The 23,391-nt window shown below is 44.9% G+C and overlaps 1 protein-coding gene across 8 annotated transcripts in view; it reads left to right on the forward strand.

Moving 5' to 3' along the window:
- The window catches only part of MPDZ (multiple PDZ domain crumbs cell polarity complex component), a 3,829,210-nt gene that overhangs the window by 1,190,781 nt on the left and 2,615,038 nt on the right, over positions 1–23,391 (forward strand). For all 8 annotated transcript variants that reach the window (XM_044061234.1, XM_044061239.1, XM_044061240.1 and 5 more), the window contains exon 14: positions 9,009–9,155. In XM_044061234.1, the coding sequence (XP_043917169.1) occupies positions 9,009–9,155 (147 nt within the window). The remainder of the gene's footprint in view (positions 1–9,008; positions 9,156–23,391) is intronic.

Below are 23,391 nucleotides of genomic sequence, written 5' to 3' on the forward strand. Positions count from 1 at the left end.
GCTCTGGGATTCATGGCATCTTGCATCTTACTAATCCCATGTGCAAAGCTGCATATGAGAAAACTACAATGGTACCTAAAAAACATATGGTTTCAACACAGCCACAGTTTGGAAACAATGATACCACTAATTCCATGTCTGCAAAAGGAATTTCTGTGGTGGGATCAAACATGCCAAACAAACACGGGTCTTCCATTCAGCAAGCCTCAAGCAAATCAAGTCATCACAACAGACGCCTCGGACTACGCCTGGGGGGCGCACATGACAGACCGGTGCATTCAGGGCAAATGGTCCCAAAAAGAAAAGCACCTTCACATCAATCAAAAAGAAATGCTAGCAGTGATAAATGCTATTACAGCCTTCAAGGATCTTCTACAACCAGGTCAGCTATTGATAAGAACAGACAACACCACAGTTATGTGGTACATAAACAAGCAGGGAGGAACACATTCTTATCCCCTATGCAGACTGGCCATGTCACTTTGGAACATGGCCATGGACTTAACAAATGGAGCTACAAGCACAGTACTTGCCACGCAAGGAAAACACGCTGGCAGACAACCTAAGCAGGAATATGACAGATCCACACGAATGGAAGTTGCATCCAGAAGGCCAGACATAGATCTCTTTGCCTCCCACAAAAATCATCAATTAACAAAATTCTGCTCAAGGATCTTCCATCCAAAGGCCTGGAGAGTGGACGCTCTCTCTTTCAGTTGGACATCAATGACAGTTTATGCCTTCCCACCTCTTCCTCTGCTGCCCAAAGTCCTATTGAAGACCAGAGCAGACAGACCAAAGATGATCCTCATTGCTCCGGACTGGCCAAGGCAACACTGGTACCCACTACTAAGGAGCCTGACGCATTCCCCACCATGGACCCTGCCTCTAATGTCTCTTCTTCTGACTCAGCACAGCTTCAAAACTCTTCACAGTCAACTGAAGACATTCAGTCTAGCCGCATGGAAGATTCCTTAGCATCACAGCAGGCCCTGCTCTCCAAGGAGGTGCAGGATGTCATTTTGGAGGCCAGAAGGCCATCAACTAGAAAAGCTTACTCTGCAAAATGGAAACATTTTTGTGTTTGGAATGAGAAAAAGGGCCAGTGCCCTGGAAAACTGAATTTACCTCAAATACTACAATATTTGGCCGAACTGCTAAGCAGTGGACTTTCGTTCTCCTCCATCAAAATCCATGCCTCAGCCATCTCTGCAGAATACAACACTGATCCACCTTTATTCTCTCACCCTCTATTAAGACAGTTCCTCAGAGGGGCTAAGAATTTAAGACCTCCAAGAAAACAACCAATACCTGCTTGGGATCTTAATTTCATTCTGGAAAAACTGACTTTGCCCCCTTTTGAACCAGCTGCTTCATCAGATTTATAATAATTGTCCTGGAAAACAGCTTTCCTTCTGGCTATCACTTCAGCTCGTAGAGTTTCAGAACTACAGGCTCTTATGGCTGTCCAGCCTTTCATCATCTTCCATCAGCACAGAGTTTCATTACGTACCAACCCGTCCTTTATGCCTAAAGTGGTATCCAGGGTAGCTTTAAATCAGGCCATACATTTACCTACTTTTTATTCTAATCCTCAAAACAAAGGGGAGGGATTACTGCATTCCTTGGACATCCACAGACAACTGCGTTATTATATGGACAGAACAAAGCCTTTCAGAAAATCAGAACAGCTTTTTGTGGCCTATGCGGTAGGAGCTCAAGGAAAGTCAATATCCAAGCAGACAATCTCAAAATGGATAGCCCACTGCATACGCTTTTGCTATTCCTTTCATGGCAAAACTGTACCTACAGGCATTAGAACTCATTCCACCAGGGCCACAGCCACCTCTGCAGCCTTCCTCAGAGGAGTTCCTACCAAGGATATTTTAGAAGCAGTCACTTGGAGTTCTGTGCATACATTCTCTAAGCACTACAACCTACCATTATACTCCAAGTCTAGAGCAGGCTTTGCCACTGCAGTATTGCAGGGCATTTTGGCTCCTCCTAGCTCCACCTAGTGCCTACCACCCCTTTCTTAGCTTTGGGATTCTACCCATCTGTTATGACTGCAGCTGTATGCACGATGAACATAGTACAGTTTTGTACCTACCATAAATGTAGATGTTCGAGTGCTAATACAGCTGCAGTCCAGGATGTTATGTGATCCTATCTCGCCTACATTCTGAATGATGGGTTCGGAGCCGATCCCTCGGCTCCGACTCGGCACGCTTATGCCAAAGAGCGAAGTCTCTTATTGGCTGAGCTTATTATATCCCAGGATGCACCACTACCATTCCCCCAGATCTCGTTTGCCGCTTAACTGCAAGGACGTGGTCTCGAGCTGGCTGGGCTGAGTAGCTTTTATTAACTACTTTTTCTGTCAGTTTTTGTGCTTGTATTTCACAAAAGCCGTTTTAACGGCTATTGCTGCCTATTGCTGCCTGTTGTGTACGATTGAGTAGTGGAATTTCTTGTGGGTGATTGGGTAGAGTTTGTTTCGCCCCCCTTTCAATCCAGGGCCTTTTCGGTCAAACTGTATAACTGAACTTTTTAGTGTTTTAAAGTTCCCGGTTATTACACCCAAGGTTGTGTTTTTACACTGTTTCTGTAAGACTCGGTTTTTGTCATAAGCGATTCTACAGTTGTTAAATTTCCTGTCAGAAATTGTTTAACATCATGTCTCAAGCCCTAGGCCTTGGGCTTTAAAAATGTACTAAATGTGCTTTTAAGATGTCTGTTACTGATGACCATCTACTTTGTGTTTATTGTTTAGGGGCAAAGCACTTGCAGGAGTCATGCAGCGTATGTCACGCTTTTTCCTCTAGGGTCCTCCAGGAGAGGAAAAATAAATTAATTCTTAAAGGGTTGATTAAACCTTCTTTTGAAGAAGCCTTGTCTTCCGCCCCGACTCCTGCCAAAAAGGAAAGGGCTTCGGCTCCGACCAGTCCGTGGGATCCGACTGCCAAGAGACCTAGGCAGGCCTCCTTCGGCTCCAAAGACTTGGAGCCGAGGTCGAACGGTCTGCCTCGATGCCTCCAGTATCGACTCCTCGGGCCGGAGCCGATGGCTGGGGCATCGAGAGGTGGGTCACCTTCGGGCTCCACTGCTCGGAGCCGACAAGTCGCTCAGACACTTCCTCCTCGGCGCGAAGTCTACCTCGGCACCGATGGAATCTGGTGTGTCGTTTCGGCGCCGATTCTCATCGAGTCGCCTCGAGCCGGTCCCCTAGTCCCTTGGGGCCGAGGGAGAGGTCTTCGAACCCGTTCTGTTTCCTCTCGGTCTTGAGAATGTCGGATTCTGATATAGACAGGGTGCTCCAAAGACTTTTCCAGTCCCCAGTCTTCCAAAAATTTGTTTCGGCTCCGACCCAGTTGGCTTCGGAGCCGGCCATGACCACCCCATTGCTATTCCTCCTCCGACTGCTTGGCTCCGTGGAGCAGGTGCTCTTGGAGCCGGTGGAGATCTCAGGGTCGGCTCCGACCCTTACTCCAACCCGGGCCTCGGGTCCGAGTTTGGTACGCTGGACTTCTTCGGCTGGACCCGAGGGTGATGTTTGGGACCGATGCTTTCGGTTCGAGCCTCCCTCGGTGCTTGACTCGGGACTTCCGTCTACTATCATGGCCCGGAGACTGGGCGCTCCCAGGATTCTGGAGGTCCGGCTTTCAGAGCCATGAGGAGTGCCTTGGCCAAATCCTCTTGGCCATCTCTCCGGTTTTACCAGCACCTTCCTGGGCGTGGAGACTGGGTCTTTGGCAGTTCCCTGTCCGTAGCCAGCGGAGCCCCGAGGCCTGAGGTTACCCCCAGTGGGGTTCCCCTCTTCCTGAGGGTTCTTGAGTCATCTCCAGAGGAACCCCAAGGAAGAGATCGTGCAAGAGGAAGCACGTGGACTCCCGAGTCTATCACATCGGACACGGATATGGATGATGCAGAGGGGTCCCCTAAGTGGTCCTCGGATGATGTCTCCTTTGCAGACATCTTAGAGATCCTCAAACAACGAGGCTGGATGTCCAAACCCCCTCTGCGGACGAATCAGTGCTCCTCAAGGCCTTTGGGGCTCAGCCCTCCGCCTCCTGGGTATCTCCGCCCTTGACGAGCTTCTGGATTTAGTTTGTCAAGGCGTGGGAACACCTGGATACTGTGGAACCAGTCCCTTCTCGTCCAAACAAATTCTTATCTGCTCCCCGAAGGAGAGTTCCTTACTAAAGGCGTGGCTGTAGATGCCATGGTGGTGGCATCTGCTACACAGCAGGGCGTGGCAGAGGCTTCAACGTCCATCCATCCTCCTAATAAGGAGTCTAGGAGTATGGATAGTGCGGAAGCGCACCCTGACTTCAGCGGCCTTTACCTTAAGGTCTCTGAATTATTTGGCACATTTTACCAGGCTTCAGAGGGATTTGGTCAAGGAGTTGTCAGACTCCTCTCGGGTAACCTACCTGAGCAGCTAGCCCAGTCCGTTAGCTCTCAGTTGGCTATCCTTACGTCAATTGCTAACTCGTCCATGAGGCTCATATCCTATGCGGCCGAAGGCGGGTAGAGCGGCAGGCACAGGCGTGGCTCTCGTGACAGGCCTGGCTCCGCTTGTGTCAGTTCGGAGGCCTTCAAGTCTTCCTTAGCCGACGCTCCCTTTGATGGGTCCTCGTTGTTTGGACCCAAGGTGAAAGACACCCTTACCGCTGTGAGCAAGAGGGAAAACGTTATCTGCCGTAGGGGCCGTTATTCCACTCCCTTCGGCCTTACCCCAAGGCCAAAGGAGGGGGAAAATGTGGTTCGAAAATCTCGCAAGTTTTTCTCCCAACAGCAGGAAGATTCCCGTCCAGAGGCAGAGGGCGGGAAATTTTTCAGGGAGACCGTCCCAGAGGCGGCAGAGGGCCCCGCAATTCTGGAGACCGCGAGTCCTTTCGTGGCTCTTCAGCCTCCCACGACATGAGGGATTGCCCGGCTGTGCTGCTCGGAGCCAGTCGGGTGTCGTTTGCCAAGCACCTAAAAGCCTGGGAGTCAATCACTCAGGACAGATGGGTGCTTGGATAATGCCGGAGGTTACACCATCCCATTCAAATGCTCACCCCTCCGTCCAAGAGAATCCCGGACCCACCACCCAGTCAAAGGGAAATAGCAGCCGCAGAAGCTTCAAAGCTGCTACAAAAGGAGTCATCAACCGGTCCCCTCTGACCAAATCGGATGAGGTATTTACTCCAGGTTCTTTTTAGTGCCAAAATAAACAGCGGAGCGGAGACCATTATTGGATCTCAGCAGACTGAACCTATCCGTACGAAATCCAAATCCCGAATGGACACGTTGCAATCCATTCGCCGGTTGTTGGAGCAGGATGTATGGATGTGCTACATAGACCACAAGGCGCCTATTATCACATACCGATACATCAGGCGTCCAGAAGGTATCTGCGCTTCAGCCTGGGAGCCAGTCATTACCAATTTTGTGCTCTGCCCTTTGGTCTCACCACAGCCCCAGGGTGTTCACCAAGTGTTTGGCAGTAGTGACGGCTCACCTGAGGAGCCTTGGATTCCAAGTGTTTCCCTATCTCGACGACTGGCTCCTGACTGCCACCACCAGGCATCTACTTATGGACAACCTCAAAGCCACCATCTCCTGGGTGTTTCCCTGGGATTACATTCAATTGGTCAAAGTCTGTCTTGCTGCCCTCTCAGCGCATAAAGTTTATAGGAGCAGAGATAGACTCAAGATTGATGCGTGTCTTTCTTCCTGCCGAAAGGATCCGAACCTTACAGGGCCAAGTTCAAGCTCTGATCTCGAGATCCAAAGCCCCAGCCAGGATGGTCCTACAGGTTCTAGGCTCAATGTCTGCCACGGTACTTTTAGTTCCTCTAGCAAGGTTACACATGAGGATTCTTCAGTGGCTCTTATCAACTCAATGGTCCTTTCAAGATCTTCCCTCAATCATCACATCATGATTACGGAAACATGCAAAGGGACCTGCGCTGGTGGCTGCAGACATCCAACTTGGATCAGGGAAAACCCTTTGTTCTCCCCTCTCCAGTGGTTACCCTGACGACAGATGCCTCCCAGATAGGGTGGGGGGGGCATTGTCTGGGCAGGCTAGTTCAGGGCTCCTGGCTTCCGGACGAAGCTCTTCTCCACATCAACGTGTTGGAGATGAGGGCTGTACTTCTATCCCTACAGGCCTTACACAGGTTCCTTCCTCAGGGCATCATCGCCATCCACACAGACAACATGTCGGTGGTTTGGTATCTGAACAAACAAGGAGGGACCAGATCGTATCCCCTTTGCAGAGAGGCCATGAGAGTGTGGGAATGGGCTGTAGCTACCAACCGCTTCTTGGTAGCTACCCACATCCCGGAAAGTCAAATGTATTGGCGGACAAATTAAGCAGGACAATTCTCTCTCCTCACGAATGGTCTCTAAACCGCACAGTAGCAGCCCAGGTTTTCAAGAGATGGGGGCGCCGTGCTGCGACCTATTTGCGACCCCACAAAACACCAAGTGCCAACGGTTCTTCTCCTTGATTCCACATCACGATGTACCGCCATGGATGCTCTAGCACAACCCTGGCCAACAGGGTTGCTTTATGCTTTCCTCCAATTCCACTCCTTCCCAAAGTCATTCAAAAGCTTCTCAGCTAAGGTCTTCAATGATTCTGATTGCCCCATACTGGCCTCGTCAGATATGGTTTCCTTACCTAAAAAGCATGCAGTGGACGATCCGTGGACCTTAGACCTGATCCCGGATTTGCTAATCCATCAGTCGGGACATTGGCATCAGTCCTTCAATCTCTGAAATTGACAGCTTGGCTCCTCCACTTCCGACCTTAGTTAGAAGACACACACTAGACCCGGAAGTTGTTCACATTTTGTCTTGACCCACAAACCCACCACTAACAAATTGTACCTCAGTAAGTGGAAGAGGTTTGCTATCTGGGCTCAACTCAAGGGCTTAGACCCTATCACTGCTCCGGTCCCAGAGGTTTTGAAATTCTTAACATCCCTATTTAATCAGGGATCTTCTGTCTCAACTATTAAAGTTCAACTAGCTGCTATCTCTAAATTCCATGAATCCACGGATCCTCCTTTGATGAGCAGCAGGCTATGCAAAACATTCATTAAAGGTGCGAGTCTGTTAAGACCACCACTTTTCATCCTGCACCTCCGTGGGATCTTGATTTAGTGCTTCGCATTAACATCCCCTTTTGAACCGGCTGCTACATGCGAATTAAAATATCTGTCATGGAAAGCGGCATTCTTAGTGGCTATTACTTGCAAGAAGAGTCTCAGAGCTTCAAGCCCTGTCTATTGAACCACCATATCTGATTTTCCACAAAGATAGAGTATCTCTTAGGCCTAATCCATCCTTTGTCGAAGGTCTGCTCTAGTTTCTGTCTTCAACAATCTCTAGAACTACCAGTTTTCTTTCCAAAATTCTCTAATGAAGCAGAATACACTCTCCATAAATTGGATGTTCACAGGCAATTACGCTTCTATTTAGACAGGACTCAGCAACCCGTAAGTCAGACCAGTTGTTTGTGTCCTTCTCAGATAATAAATTGGGCCAAACCATCACAAAAGCTACAATCTCAAAATGGATCAGAGATTGCATAACTCAGGCCTATTCTTCTTCAAATAAGCAACTTGCATCATCTATCAAAGCTCATTCTACCAGAGCTATGGCTACTTCTATAGCTTTTCATTCCAAGCTCGCTATTTCGGAAATTTGTGCTGCGGCTACTTGGTCCAATCCGCACACTTTCATTTCCCACTACAAATTGGATGTGGCCTCTAAAGGACGAGCTTCATTTGGTTCCACGGTACTCAGGAGTGTTTTCCAGTGAGCCACCCAGGATTCAGGTGCTAGGGACGCTGTCCCATCATTCAGAATGTAGGCGAGATAGGATCACATAACATCTTTTAGTTATGTACTCACCATAACTTCAGATGTTTGGGATCCATCTCTTCATTCCTACCCACCCTCCTTCCCCTGCCTTGCAGATCAGAAGAGATTGAGCGGTTTTGAGCTCTACTGTTTTTATCTTGTTTCATCTGACGATGTTATATAAGCAGGGTATGCATGTGTGCATGTATGCGGACAAACTAGATCTGGGGGAATGGTAGTGGTGCATCCTGGGATATAATAAGCTCAGCCAATAAGAGACTTCGCTCTTTGGCATAAGCGTGCCGAGTCGGGGCCGAGGGATCGGCTCCGAACCCATCATTCAGAATGTAGGCGAGATGGATCCCAAACATCTGAAGTTATGGTGAGTACATAACTAAAAGTTTCCCTCCCACCTTCCCCTCTAGGGGTATTCTTTTATGGTGTATTTGCTTGCAACTACTGTTTTTTGATTATATTGCATTGCATTATTACATTTATTTTATGTATTGCCTTCCTTCTGGGGGCACCTGACATCTGGGGCAAGAAAGACTGAAGAAAATGGCGTCGGCTGGTTCTTTTATACCCCTGTCGCACTGACGTCAGGGAAGAAGCGACGACAGCTGACGCCGGACCTAGACTTTGGAATTCGGCCGACCGAGGACCCGCCTGATGGCAGGAGAACCCATCTGTTATGACTGCAGCTATATTAGCACTCGAACATCTACATTTATGGGAGGTAGAAAACTGTACTTTCTCTTTCACTGAGGTGGGTGTGTAATGCATGGATACATCCATTTGAACATGAGAGTAGCTAGATACTTTAGTACCTCTAAGGTAAATATGACAGAAGTTTGAGGATAAGTGGTGTTAGTATGGTGTACAAGTTAAGAAAATACATAAATCAGCATGAAGATGCAAGTGGTTATCCTTTAGATTGCTACACAGCAAATGTATTGCAAAATCTGCATCTTATGTTACTAAAGCAACCATTTAGCAAAACGGACCTTTTTGTATTGGTCTGTTTATTATAGTCCCTTTGTCACTGCTTGTAAAACTGCAATCTAGAAAGTTTTTAGATATTATAGATTGTGGTGTGTTCTGAATTACAACTATTTGTTAAATGTTTTATGCATTCTGTAATGTAGGTGGCTGACGTGACTAAATTTACTGAAAGCAGTGGTTTAGGCATAAGCCTGGAAGCCAAAGATGGCCATCACTACATTCGCTCCGTATTACCAGAAGGCCCTGTAGGACGTAGTGGAAAACTTAACAGTGGAGATGAGTTGCTGGAAGTAAGCAGTCATTACTTTTCTTTTTATATGACCTTATTTAGCATTTCCGAAGAATGAATTCAACATCCTTAGTTATGAACTCCATGAGAATTTTAAATAACATTTAAAGGAGCATCCAGTTGTTTAATCTACTTGAACTGTAGAATGCTTACAATAACATCACTATAAAATGTTTGTATTGCATGGAGCAGGGTGATTATGCTGTAATATCTGGAAAAAGACAAATCAGTTACGTGCTACTGTAACATGGGACCTGATCTTAATTGTTAAGTCCCCCACCTGCTTAACTAGTTAAGGTCAAACCTTGCACTAGGCAGTCAAATCTGCTAGTACTGATCAGCAAAAGACTGCGACAGTTTCTTTTTACCTGTTGTTTATGCCAGTAACAAGACCCTGACTTCCTGTTTTAAACTTACAAATTTGCTAGAATAACAGTTTTTGCGTTTGCCTGCATTTTCTGATGGATATTGAAGTCTGAAACTCAAATGTTTACCATTATTTGCTGCATTCAACCCTCAGTGATTTTTAGAAAACCACAAATTTTATGAGGAACAGGCCATATATGAGGCAAAAATCTTGACAGTTGAGAGGCACGGAAGGTGGGTGTCTTTTTGACAGTGCTTCCTAAGTGCTTTACAGCTTTCAAAGCTGACAAAACATATAGCATTTTGTGTGCGTTTTTATAGCCAGTAGTCATGGAATGCATAAAGCTTCACGCACTACAAAAAAATTATGATCGGCTGTTCGATTATAACCCTTAATTATGTGTTTTCAACATGGATACCAAGAATCTCCTTACATCAGTGTAAAACAAGTTCTTGCTATAAAGAACAAACTTTTTTAAAGCAATCTAGTCTGGTTAACAAGTCCTGTTGAAGTGGGGAAAGGGGAGGTGAGAAAAAAGAGGGGAGGGAGATGAAGAACAGCACAAAGAAAGGAATACAACAGAGCTGAGGAGATATAAAATAACTATGGTTGTTGTGATACTTGCAAAAGTTCACCTTCAATATATCAACTGCTCTCGGGGATTAGTGAATAGAGTGCACGTCGCAAACATTTTGGCTACTGTACATTTGGGCCAGATTCCAAAATATTTGGTCTTTGTGTAAGAGGCTTACTGCACTGTACGCCTGCCCTGATTTCAGATGACTTGCTCTCAGTATAAGTGACTTACTTCAGTGTAAAGCTTTTCTGTGAAGCAGGCTTACACCAAAGTAAGTCACTTGTAATGAGAGGAAGTCTTTTGGAATAGAGTCCCTTCTGTGCACAACCTTTAGTCTCATACAATATGTTTGATCTGCTTTTCACCAACAATTAGACACAGAGGGTGGTTGAAAAGATTTCCACTTCTTTATAATTGCTTTTCTACCAGAAGTATAGGGACTCCCCCCCTAGGCCAACATCCACATAATTATTAAACAGAATAAGAATGACACTAAAGGTTATCTGAGTCTATTAAATTCTGAACAGTACTTTTCCTGTCCATTCCAAAAGGCTTTCAGTTTTATGCAAGTCAAACAGGTGTACTCCCAGGTAGCTGAAAATCCGGCCTGATATCTCCAGCAAATATCTGGTACATTTGGGGAAAATATCGCTACATTTGTAGGAATAAAGTGCAGACATTACAACAATTTCTTAGTGTGAATATGCTCCTTTGGTGCAGATCTACATAAGAATGGACTTTATAAAATGAATTCTGACCAGCATCTTTCCAATAGACGAGTACTCTTCTTTTGGTGTAGTGCTGACAGTTCTGTTCCAATACTAAAAAAATATTCAGTGTAACATTGCCTTAGACAAACATCTGACAAACTCTGTTGCACTGACACAGATAGCAAGTATATAATTGGTAGGTTTAGTATATGTTGAAGAAACAGAATTCAAGCTTTTAATTCATCTTCTCAAAAAATGTACAACTTATGTATGCCAAAAACAGTAAGAAGGCCTCTAAGCATGGAAAGTGAAGCTTTCCTTCATCCCTTATAGAATGTAAAACTAATTAGAGTTGAGAATATTTTTAATAGTTTATTTCTGAAGCCCAGACAATGGGAGAGGGGTTACACTTTTGCCCCGGGTCAATTCTTAGAGTGCGTTATCTAGATTATTTTCTTATTCAAGTCCATGGTAGTTTGAGGGATTACTACCAAAAGTAGGCCTAAATGTCTGAAGTGTGTAGGGATTCCACGGAAAGCTTTAGTGAGCCCTAAACAGGAAAGAGGAAAATACTGTACAACTAAGACAGCTTTTGCAAGGTTCATTTTGCATCTTGAGACTTATCTTGATGCTGTGCCCCCCTAGTATCTTGAGAGATCATCCCAAAAACAAATACAGAGTCATCTGCAAAAAGCACAGCTTTCCCCAGTCACATTTTCAGAACCTCCAGCAGACTGAAAGACCAACGAGGCTGTTAAAGCAGCTGCCAGTGGCCCATCCTAACCTGACTACATATATGTAAGAAATGTATGTGTGTAATATTAAAGCATTTTAAGACTGCAAACAAATAAAGCCACCATAATAAATCATAAGCCATTTGACATCAAGGGCTAATATGGCCTAAGTTTCTGATGTCTTAGTTTTCCGTTTCTACCGTTGCCTTCCTCTGTAAAGATTTACCCCCTAAACGCCTACTATTTTAAAAGTGTCCCTGACTTGTTCCTGATTCTGTTGAAATTTGTCCCCGATTGGTTGAGAGGTCTGGCCTACCTTTAACAAATTAGGATGTTGACATTTTGCAAGTGTGGTTTTAATCAAGATGTTTACATCATCAAAGGTAATTTATAGCCCCTGTTAGTTGGTGACTGAAAGTACAGGGTTTTTTTGCAGGTTTTAAAATTTGGGGCATTTTTGGGATTGCTTCGAGGATGGTGGGCAGACTCCTTCCCTTGGGTTGTCGTTACAGGCACCTCATAAGTACCCCATTGCCTTAGGAGAGTAGTGGTTGTAAATTTCCACTGGAAATCCACCTACATATGGAGCCCTATTTGTTGATTACCCAGTAACTGACTAACTTCCAGAAAATGTCCAAAATAGTATCTAATTTAGAATATGCGTATTGAAAATGAGAGTAGAAAAGAGCTGGTGTCAGTTAGGGAAAGCGTCTTAGAATGTCACAAAAATCAGTAAGAATGGGACCTGAATATTCATTGGTGGGAGCTTTACACTTTCTAGCTAAATGGCTGTAAATTACCTCATAATATTGACCTGTTTTGATCTAAAGCAATCAGTTTTAATGTTCAGAATGTTATGAGTTTTAATTTTTAAATCTTAGAGTCTCTGTACATTAATTTAGGCAGTAAAGGATATGAATTATCCACAACCTGTGATTTTCCTCTTGTTCGTGACTGGCCCAAATAATAAGAGTTTTTCGCCATCCGCCAGCTGATGAGCATCCTTAGATGACCAACGTTTGGACATTGGTTGTTGAAGAGGTATGTTTCTTGACATGATCCTCAGTTGTTTCTTACAGTGTAGTCTGATGTACAAGATTATGTTCCTTAGCATAGTCAGTCTTTTCAGCAGCTGGAACTATCAGAACATCATGGATAAGAACACATTTAGGGGACCTTCCTTATCCTGTTCTCTGTTTGCAATTTGTCCATGTTTAAGAACGTTAATAATTGGTTCTCACGTGGGAAACCTCCACAAAGACCATCATTCTTATTGTCTCTCTTGTGTAGGACCTCAGCACAACATTCCTAGCTGCCTGTTCTGTGCTAAGTTTAATTCTAAGACATTCAGGTGTAGGACTGAATCCCTTCTCCATTACTTGGTCAAGATTCTGCTGGACCTTCTCGTGCCATGATGTTTGATGGTCCACAGGCCTTATTCCATAAAAAGCGTAAGGAAACCTTCTCAAAGTAGGATGTCACAGTGGCTGAAGTCATTTCTGTGTCTGACTCACTGGCTAAACTTCAGATTGCAGATACAGATAAAGTGCCTGTGTAGTCCCCTCTTCTGATGCCAGCTAGGCCAAAGTCCTTTGGTGCATCCCCTCCTGAGGCCACCACGACTCAGGTCCACTCTTCACATTCTGGTACTGGACCATCATCTGTTGAGAGTCTGGTCAAAGTAGACTGCAGCTTACAACACACGAGTTCTGTTGACTTAGGGTGAGGACAATTTCTTCTTGGTTATTGTAAGAGAAGAGTTATGCAGGAGCAGAATTGAGCTATAATATCAGCCAGATTAAGACCTGAGGCCATGTCTTCCCTGTTGCCCTGTGCTTCCAAACCAGGAGGCAGACAAATTGGGGAGGAGCTGACTTGTGTAGAACACATTCCCCTTCAAACATATGAAGCCTCTGACTCAGATGACACCTTATCCTCAGCCTCACCCCCTGAGGATTTAACCTTTGGAGATGCCCTTCATAGAATGAAGTAAACCTTCTACTGGGAGACTAGGGAAATCTCTAAAGCTCAGGCTCGTTACAGAGAGCTTCTGAACCTGCCTACTTCTACCTCTCTGGTGATCCCTCCAGTCCAAGTTGTCTTAGATGATTTGGTTGCAGCCCCCCCCCCCCCTTGGGATGGTAGGTTTTGGTCCCTTGGAGTGATTGTCTCCAGCAGTATATGGTATTCTATACTTTCAGCTCTAGCTGTCTGAGCCCAAACGTCATGCAGCAAAAGGGCTAGGCTTTGTTTTGTGGTTTTGCTTAATGTACTGTGTAGTTCTTGATATTCTGCTCAACCTAGAACCCATTGATGAGCCCTTCATACAGCAGTGTCAGATAATCTATGCTGAGGATCCTCCTTATTGGGTCAGAATTCCCTCATGGTGTCCCTCCATGTTTGGGAGCTGTTCTTCATGTAACATTTGGAATGGATTCCCAGTAAGGTGAGCAAGTATGTACTAGTGTAGTTTATTGATTTACCATAAGGTACTTGGTAGGGGAGGGAGCATCACCTGATTGTGATCGGGGTCCTTATGTTTTCTTTATCTACAGGAAAGAGCTTGCTGGAACAAGGGATTGAACTGACAGGCATGAGAAGTGAGTGCACTTATGTAGTCAGTATGTTGCAGCATGGAGTGCTTTACTACACACAGCCAGATGCAAGAACTCCCAAAAATGATGTCAAGCTCCAGTTAATGGAAAAGGATTTCCCAGCCTGAGACACACAAGAGAAGGGTACTCACTGTAGATCAACTGATGCAGTAAGAAAACATTTGCTGTTTTCTGTTTCTTCATGTTAATTACTTTTCCATTCCATTATTATACAATAGTATCTTGTTCCTTATGAACGTTTTCTTGTTTTTATTGGTCTGTTGTTGCCTTTCCCTCGCGATCATTCACGCATTGCTGTTGTCCACCTATGGCTACAGGAACCCATTTGTTTTGCTCAGTGGCCCTAATTTAAGGAAAGGATCCCAAAAAAAATCCTGCTAGACACTGCAGGGTCTTTCCTTCACCAGGGAGAAGTGACCTTATAGTTTGTGTCCCCTAAAACAGCCAGTTCCCTTTCCTGCATGTAGTCTGATGAACCAGGAGGATTCCATTTAATGAAAATATCCTGACAGTGTATCTGGTAAACTTGTCAGCTTTTTGTGCAAGTGTTAAGCTGACTATCTTATTCAAAATCTTAACATCTGTCTGGTACCATTTATGATTAAAATGCCATGTTTACAACTCTATAAGCTTTTTTTTTTTTTTGCTAAATGTTTATTTTTTTTATTTTTTTCTAAATAATACAGTCCTAAATGAAGTGTTGCAGCAGGTAGATACAAAGTAGATAATACTGTATACCATTCCTCCCTATGTGCATCATAGTAGTAAATATACTAGCGTGGTTGCATCGTAAAAAATGTATAGTATCATTTAAAGCATTTTGTTTTAACAAAATGCTCGTTCTCCCATTCCACTACCAGTAATAGCAATTCTGTAATCATTAGTTACCACATTATTGTCAGTAATTCTCGGTTTCACTCATTTTTACTATTAGCAGCAGGATTCTTTTTAAATAACTTTAAAAGGAACCTCACGCTAAAACCATGCCATTTTTTAGCTGGAAAACTGCATATTTTAACTTTGATTAACAAATAATCACATCAGTAAAAGTATACCCACATTGATTTACGTTAACTAATATATGCCAACTTTTCTAAAGAAAAAGGTACTCCAGCTGTTGCTTACATCACTCTTTTAATTCATGTTCTTGCAGCTGCATTCCTTTAGAAGAAAACTAGCTCTGTCTACTTTGCCTTGACAGCCAGTCATTTAAGAGCATGTCATTGTCTTTGGAAACAACTTCCTCACAGATATAGGCCCTGTCTGGATTTACAGAAATGCTAAGATACAAAACAGCTGCAGAATTGTGACAGAACTGAGAGGGAAGGAATGGAGTGAAAGTCTGCTGCCAGCTCACCCATCCTAGTGGGAGGGGAGTGCCTGTGGCTTGCCACTTGGGTGACATCTAGTAGGGAGCACTGGCTTTGCATCTATGAAGCATGGTGCTGCAAACCACACCCTGCAATGTTACACGTGTGGAAGCTGAGGGATTCACCATACAAAGGCACCCTAACTCTAGCTCCCACCATGCAGCAGAGTCCAGAATGCACAGAAAAGGAAGAGTGTCACAGACAGAGGTGGCTAGGCCACTCCACTAGCCATAAAGCTGTCCTTTTACTTTTTACTTGACTGCCAGCTCTTGTGATGGCTGAGCAGGAGTAGATGTCAAGCAGAGCGCCTCTTTGGCCCTCTTCAATATGAACCTTGATGATTGTTTGGGAGAAAGGAAATTCACCCCATGGATCACGTCAGTCGCCCTGCTAGACAGGGGCCGAGGAAGTAAATAGTGTGGGAAGAAATAGCCAGTGAATTGTTATGGCTAGGCTTGTATAAGCCCTAGTTCCGATAGCCTAGTACCAACCTATGAACCTGTGTGGTGTGGGGCCCTTGCCTAGTCTGGGAATACCTGGCATCACAGTGGAAGAAATGGGCCAGTTGGTTGCAGGTGCCAGAGCTGCTGGGTGAGGTCCTGCAGGGGAGAACAGGGAAAAAAAAAAAACAGCCAAGGAGCTGAATGTTAACTGTAAAAATGAAGTTTCTCACCCTCTAGTCTCTGTGATGCTTTTTAACTCTGATCTGCTCTTGCATGTATGTTCTTTTAGAAAGAATTTCTTGCTTCCCCTTGAAATCCATTCAGTTCGCTGTACAACTCGATTGCCTTTTACATTTCTTTCTGAGGATTAGTTATACTTCTATAAGGCACATTGTCCACTTGCTTTTCTTGGGATCCAGTGTTGACTTCCAGGCTATCATTATGTTTCAATGAGTTTTAAATGTTAATCTTCTAAAAAGAAATTTGTACCCTCCATGGTCTGTCCTAGAAACTGATAGTCTTTCTTTTTATTTGAAATCTATCATTTCTGTGAAGTTCTTGACTTTAAAAAACATCCTTTTGCTGCCTGTCTCACTGGCGCACAGTTTCAGCGCTGTCGGATATCCCATGTTATGAAACCCATACTGTTATTCACTGAACCAGAGTGGTCCTTTCTTTATTTTCTTATTTTTGTTCATAGTTACATCAGAGTGTAGCTTCCGTCCTTCTAGCCCAATACTGAGGCATTTCGAAGGAGTGAGTTCTTCCTATCTGTCTCTTAGAAAGTCACTGTTAGCTTACTTTGTCTTAATTAAAGGTAAGGTGGTCTGTTCTCCTGTCCATGCTGTAATGGGTTTTGATTCTCATTTTGGAAAACTGACCGTTCCAGATATATTATACTCTTTTTTTGTTGTTTTTTTTTTCCACAGAGAAATGTCTTCTTTGAGCTATCAAAGCTTAATCATATACAGTAGCAGTGATTTCCACTGCCTTTTTGTGGAAAAGTAAAACTAATGCCACAGCCAGTGTGAGATGTTTGGTCTTTAAGTCACATGTTTACCAAGCACTACAACCTAAAGATGGTTCCCAGAGTTTATGGAATGTACTTTTATGCAGAACTTGACTTGGTGAGCCTTCACCAAACATAAGTGTACATAGATTGATAACTGTTCCCACCCAGCAAGATGAAGATGGTGCAGAGTTGTCATAGTGCAACTGTGTGATGGACTTATCATCATGGTATGTAACTGAGGTGGTCCTCTCTTCACTGTGGTTTAGTTACTATACTCGGGTCTCCTTTATGCATTTTACAGACATTGCTGTTTTAATGTATAATTTTCTGATTTATGAAGGTTAACAAAATTTGTTGGCCAAGTTGTATCAGCAGTCATCACAGCCTACCATCATCTCACCTTGTCTCATCCATGATGTTCTTCGTGTTTCACTGTTACAGTCATCACCTGTGGGTTATCCCTGCTGTGGTAGGCCTCAGCCGGCCCGAGTACCAGAGTCAGTGTTTTCTGCATCGGCTGCTGTCGCTTGCTGCCTGACATCAGTGCTATAAAGGAAGGCAGCCAACGCCATTACACCAGTCTTTCTTGCTGTGGACCCCATAGCAGAAGCAGTTGGCAAGTGTGCCGGTCAGTCGCTGCCAGAGTTTGAATTACAGCTGAAAACATCTAAAGCTAAGTACCCAGTTGGGGATCCATTTTCTTGTACTTAACTGATGCCCAAAAAAGTTAATTGTCTTGCCTGTGGAAAGCAAATACCACACCGAGACTTCCATTGATACTGTGTCACTTGTTTAGACCCAGACCACGACATCCCCCATTGCTGGTTCTGTGCCCTTTTTAATGTGAGAACCATTCGTCATAGAGCTCTTTTTGTAGCCAGGTATTTTCATTCCGAAATGGCATCCATCAGTCAGCAATCCGTGGACATTACGAAAAAATGTAATGATACAGATAGAGACAGACCACACAAGACTAAGCCTTATGACGACTCTACCACTAAGCAGGTTGTCAGTTCTCTGGAATTCAGTGAGGGGCCTTTGCCCAGTTCGATACCTTTGCAGGCCTCTGCTGAGACCCTTTTGGAGTCTGGTATGCTGCAGAAATCTTCTTCATCTTCCGAGCTTTTGATTGTGTCTGCCTTGGTTGGGTCCGGAGCTGCAATGCAGGCACCGGCTTCTGAGGAGGTTTTTCACACTACCGGATTTAGACAAAAATCGATGTCTTCTCCGACTACCATTTCTCTTAAACCGTTGGTACTTTTAGGCCTAGAGGCAAGGCCAGTCCTAGGAAAACTACCTCTAGCCACCGTTTTACCCCTGCTCCACCATTCCAAGCTCAAATGCTTAAAATGGCAGAGGATCTTATCACCCTTATCAGGAGTAGTCAGGCCACTCTTTCTAAAAGGAAAAGAGACCTTTCTCCTGAAATACTAACAGAACAGGATTCTGAGAAGTTTGATTATTCAGATTTTGAAGAGAAACAACAACCTCTGACTGCTTATGAGGATTTAGATGCAGAGTAATCCATCCCTCTTGCCTCCCCACCAGAAGATATTTCCTTTGGGGAAACCCTTCACACCCTCAGGGAACAATTCCACTGGGAATCCCAGGACTTCCCTCAGTCTAAGAAAAGACTAAGGGAGTTTCTAGACCTACCCCAGCACAGACCCTTGGCCATCCCTCCAATCTTAGAGGTGGTTGATGATGTCTACCATGAATCCAGCTTAACTCCTGATGCCCTCCCACCTGCTCCCAGAAAACCTAACCGGTATTACAGAGTACCGGATTCTCACAAATACCTGTACAAAAATCCTGCTGCAGACCCCGAGGTCATTACACAGGGACCAAAAGGAGCTAAGGCTAGTTCTGCAAAGTATCCTATTCCTTCTGACAAGGACTCCAGAGCTTTGGTCATATGGTGTGAAAAGTATACACCTCTGCAACCTTAGCTGTCAGAGCACTCAGCTGTCAGTTCCACATGTTAAAATATCAACAACACAGTTTGGAACTATTAAAACAAAAGATTTCAACCTTCCCTGACTCTGCCAGTTTGAAAGAGTTAGCAGATTTACTGCACTCTACTTAAGTGGCTAAACACTCATTACACTGTGGATATGATGCCCTAGAAGCTTCATGCAGGGCAGCAGTGTCAGGATCTGTCATTAGGAGACGTGCATGGTTGAAGGAACAACTTCTCCCTGATCATGTCAAATCTAAATTTCTTGATGCACCCTTGGATAAGGACCGCTTGTTTGGTGTAAAAGCAGAAGAATATTTTAAAAATATGGAAGACAAAGCAAAATCTACGCAAACAGTAAAAGACTTCCTTCAGGTACAACCTTCTAGGTTCAGCAGGAATTTTGCCTCAAAACACTGGTCTTTTCCTGCACCTAGCAGACACGGGCAAGGTAACCCCACAGGGACAGACCACCCAGACTCGTATCCCAGGGACAACAGAGAACCAAACAGTGGACCACTTCCGCTCCAAATTCTAAGCCATCCTTCTATGGCAAAAACTCTCAATTTCTCCCTCTGCCCTCTTTCCACTCATCAAAATCTAGGAGGAAGGCTCTCCCCTGCAAAGAAAATTGGCTTTCTGTAACCAAGGACGAATGGGTCTTAAAGATCATTTTTTGGGAATACAAATTCTCCTTCAATGAACTCCCAATTCCAAGAGGGTATCCAGACTTACCTCCAAATCAGTGGGCAGAGCCATTGCAACAAGTCCAAACTCTTGTATCCCAAGGGGCAGTAGAACCTGTCCCCTCAGATCAAACAGGCAAAGGCTTTTATTCCAGACTATTCCTTGTTCCCAGAAAAGAGGATACTTGGTACCCAATTCTGGATCTGTCCATTCTGAACACCTTCCTGGTTGTCCCCAAATTCAAAATGCTAACTTTGCAGCAGCTGCTGCCTATGCTGATAAAAAATGCCTGGTTAGTTACCCTGGATCTAACAGATGCCTACCTCCACATCCCAATAAGGGAATCCTGCAGGAAATCCCTTTGCTTCAGAGCAGGCTTACAACACTTTCAGTTCTCTGCGCTACCCTTTGGCTTATCTACTGCTCCCAGGGTATTTATCAAATGCTTAGCACCGGCCATAGCCTTTTGCAGACAGAAAAATGGTACACCATCAACGAGAAGAAGTCAAGGCAAACACCCTCCAGGAAGATCATTTTCTTGGGAGCACTACTGGACACAACATCCCAAATGGCCTTCCTATCCCCAGAAAAGCAGAGCTTCCTGCATCTCTGTTTTACACAGCTGGCTTCCAGAAGTCACCTCACTGCAATGAAGTTCGTGCAAGCCTTGGGCTACATGGCTCCTTGCATTCTTCTAATTCCTGTGGCCAGGCTTCACATGAGAAAACTTCAGTGGTACCTAAAGAAATTTTGGTGTCAGCATTCTCAACCCCTAGAGACCGCTCTCCCTCTGATCCCTTGTGTAAGTGCTGAGTTTATCTGGTGGGCAAGGGCTTGTGCCCAGAACAAGGGTCTTTTCCTTCACCCACCGCCCAACCGGGCAGACCATTACCACCGACGCCTCAGACATAGCTTGGGGTGCTGAACTAGAAGGCAGGTCCACCCAAGGTCTTTGGGATGCCCAGCACCTTCCCTTGCACATCAGTCAGAAGGAAATGATGGCAGTACAAAAGGCTCTGACATCTTCAAACCCCCATCTCAAGCCAGGGGTTCTCCTTATCAAAACAGACAACACCACAGTAATGTGGTACATCAACAAACAGGGAAGGGACCCAATGTTACACTCTGTGCAGGCTAGCCATGAACCTCTGACTGACAGCCTCTTCCATGGGGCTACACCTGATAGCCCAATACCTACCAGGATCAACAACACCCTGGCACACCACTTAAGCAGAAACTTACTGGACCCCCACGAATGGCAGCTCCACAGAAAAATCTTTTTGCAAATCACTCAGGCGTGGCAGACTCCGGAGGTGGATCGCTTTGCTTCGCACCTCAACCATCAGCTGAAAAAATTCTGTACCATAGAGTATCACCACCTAGCGTGGAAGGTGGATGCCTTGACCTTCCCCTGGAGCACCCTGTTTGTGTACTCATTCCCTCCTCTGCCTCTCATTCCCAAGGTACTGATCAAAATAAGGGAGGAGAGACCAAAGGCCATCCTCAGTATCCCAGACAACATTAATACCCCTTACTGTGCAGCCTGAACTTACAGCCTCCCAGGCAGCTCCCCCTGATTTCAGACCTCTTAACTCAGGTGGGGAGGGAAATGCTGCACCCAGACTTACAGACTCTCAAACTATCAGCATGGGTAATACTCTAAAGGCAGTCATGGGGCCCCTGTTAAGCAAACAGGTTGTTGACATTATCGCAGAGGCCAGAAGGCCCAGCATCAGAAAATCCTATGCAGGAAAATGGAAAAGATTCTGCTCCTGGAGCCAGTCCAGAGGGGGCAATACCTCACAACCTTCCATCCCTCTTATCCTGGACTACCTAGGGGAGCTACTTAATAGTGGCCTGTCCTTCTCCTCTATTAAAATCCACGACTCAGCCATTTCAGCTCATTTTGATACAAAACAGCCCCTGTTCTCCCATCCTATGATTAAACTGTTCCTCAGAGGGGCATCGTAATATCAGACCTCCCAGAAGGCCACCCACTCCAGCCTGGGACCTGAATTATGTTTCGAAAAACTAACTTTACCACCCTTCAAACCTGCTGCTTCAGCACAACTAAGATACCTCTCCTGGAAGACTGCTTTTCTCCTAGCTATCACCTCAGCTAGAAGGTCTTCAGAACTTCAGGCACTGATGACCATTGAGCCCTTCATCATCTTCCATGCAGACAGGGTCTCCCTGAGGACTAATCCCTCCTTTATGCCCAAGGTGGAATTTAATGCAACTCTCAACCAGGCCATACATCTACCCACCTTCTTTCCGTACCCTGAAAACAAGGGGGAAAGAATTCTGTACTCACTAGACATACACAGACAGCTCAGGTAATGTCTGGACCGCACTAAACCCTTCAGGAAAACAGACCAACTACTTGTCAGCTTTGCCCCAGGGGCAGAGGGGAAGCCCATTTCCAAACAAACCATTTCCAAATGGGTATCACACTGTATCCATTTCTCCTATAGATTGCATGGGACCCCCCCCTCCAGGTCTATTTGAATCCATTCCACTAGGGCAGCCTCCACTTACTCCGCATTCCTCAGAGGAGTTCCCACCAGGGACATCCTGGAAGCTGCCACCTGAACTTCTGTCCGTACCTTTACCAAGCATTACCAGCTACCTCTATTTTCTAAGGCTGGAGCAGGGTTTGCCTCTGCAGGGCATGCTGACCCATTCCTAGGTCTCTTCTAATCCTACCACAATTCTCCTCATCTTCGGGAATCCTCCCACAGGTGATGACTGCAACATTGAAACATGAAGAACATAGTACAGTTGTGTACACTTACCATAAATGTAGATCGTCGAGTGTATTCACTGTTGCAGTCCTGGTTTCCCACCCTCCTTCCACCATATATCTTCATTCTTTAGGGAGACATAAGTTTAACAGTGGCTTTTAGCCACCAGGGCCACCTTTACTATATTTACTTGGGCCTCTGACTGGTTAGGGCAAGAAAAACTGATGTAATGGCATCAGCTGCCTTCCTTTATAGCACTGACTTCAGGCAGCAAGAGACAGCAGAAAAGCATTGACTCTGGTATTCGGGCTGGCTGAGAGTACCACACCAGGGATAACCCACAGGTGATGACTGCAACAGTGAATACACTCGAGCATCTACATTTATGGTAAGTATACACAACTATACTTTCTTCCACAAGGACAGTACATTATGTTAGTCTTTTGCTTAAAACAAGTCGTAACTGAAATTAGACAATGTGCGATAGCCTATGTTTTCACTGCATTGGAGACCCCCACCCTCCCCTCCCAACACACTCACACTTCAAGGTTTGGTTCTGCTAGGCAGAGTAGAATCCATGTCAAACACCAAAACTGAACTGTGACATCTGCAGAAAGGAATCCTTCGCTGCTTACCATATTGCTTTAGAGCAATGGGGATAAAAATTTTACCTCTTATGTCACCTACAGATCCTTTTGTGAATTAGTGATATTCTGGCCCCTCTTTTTTCTGTGGTGTTCGTATGGCTTCAGAATTTGTTTTGTGCATGCCCACTGTAGCTGCGGCTACTTTGCCTACATTATAGAACACACTTGCCAGTCTTTTGCACCCTGTGATGCTTCTGAATATCCATCCAGCACTGTTGAGACAGGGACCGTCATAATATCTAGTGTTATGATGAGTGCTTTACACAAATGTACTTTCCACTTGGTTGGCAACTGTCCTATTAGAAATCTTAAATCTCTTCTTGAGGAAAATCTCAAGTTTGATGCTTCATAGATTACATTCTTTCCGTTACTGT

The sequence above is a fragment of the Protopterus annectens genome, chromosome 2.part0 (assembly GCF_019279795.1).
Source record: "Protopterus annectens isolate FY-2018-M chromosome 2.part0, PAN1.0, whole genome shotgun sequence".
In the NCBI taxonomy this organism is placed as follows: domain Eukaryota; kingdom Metazoa; phylum Chordata; order Ceratodontiformes; family Protopteridae; genus Protopterus; species Protopterus annectens.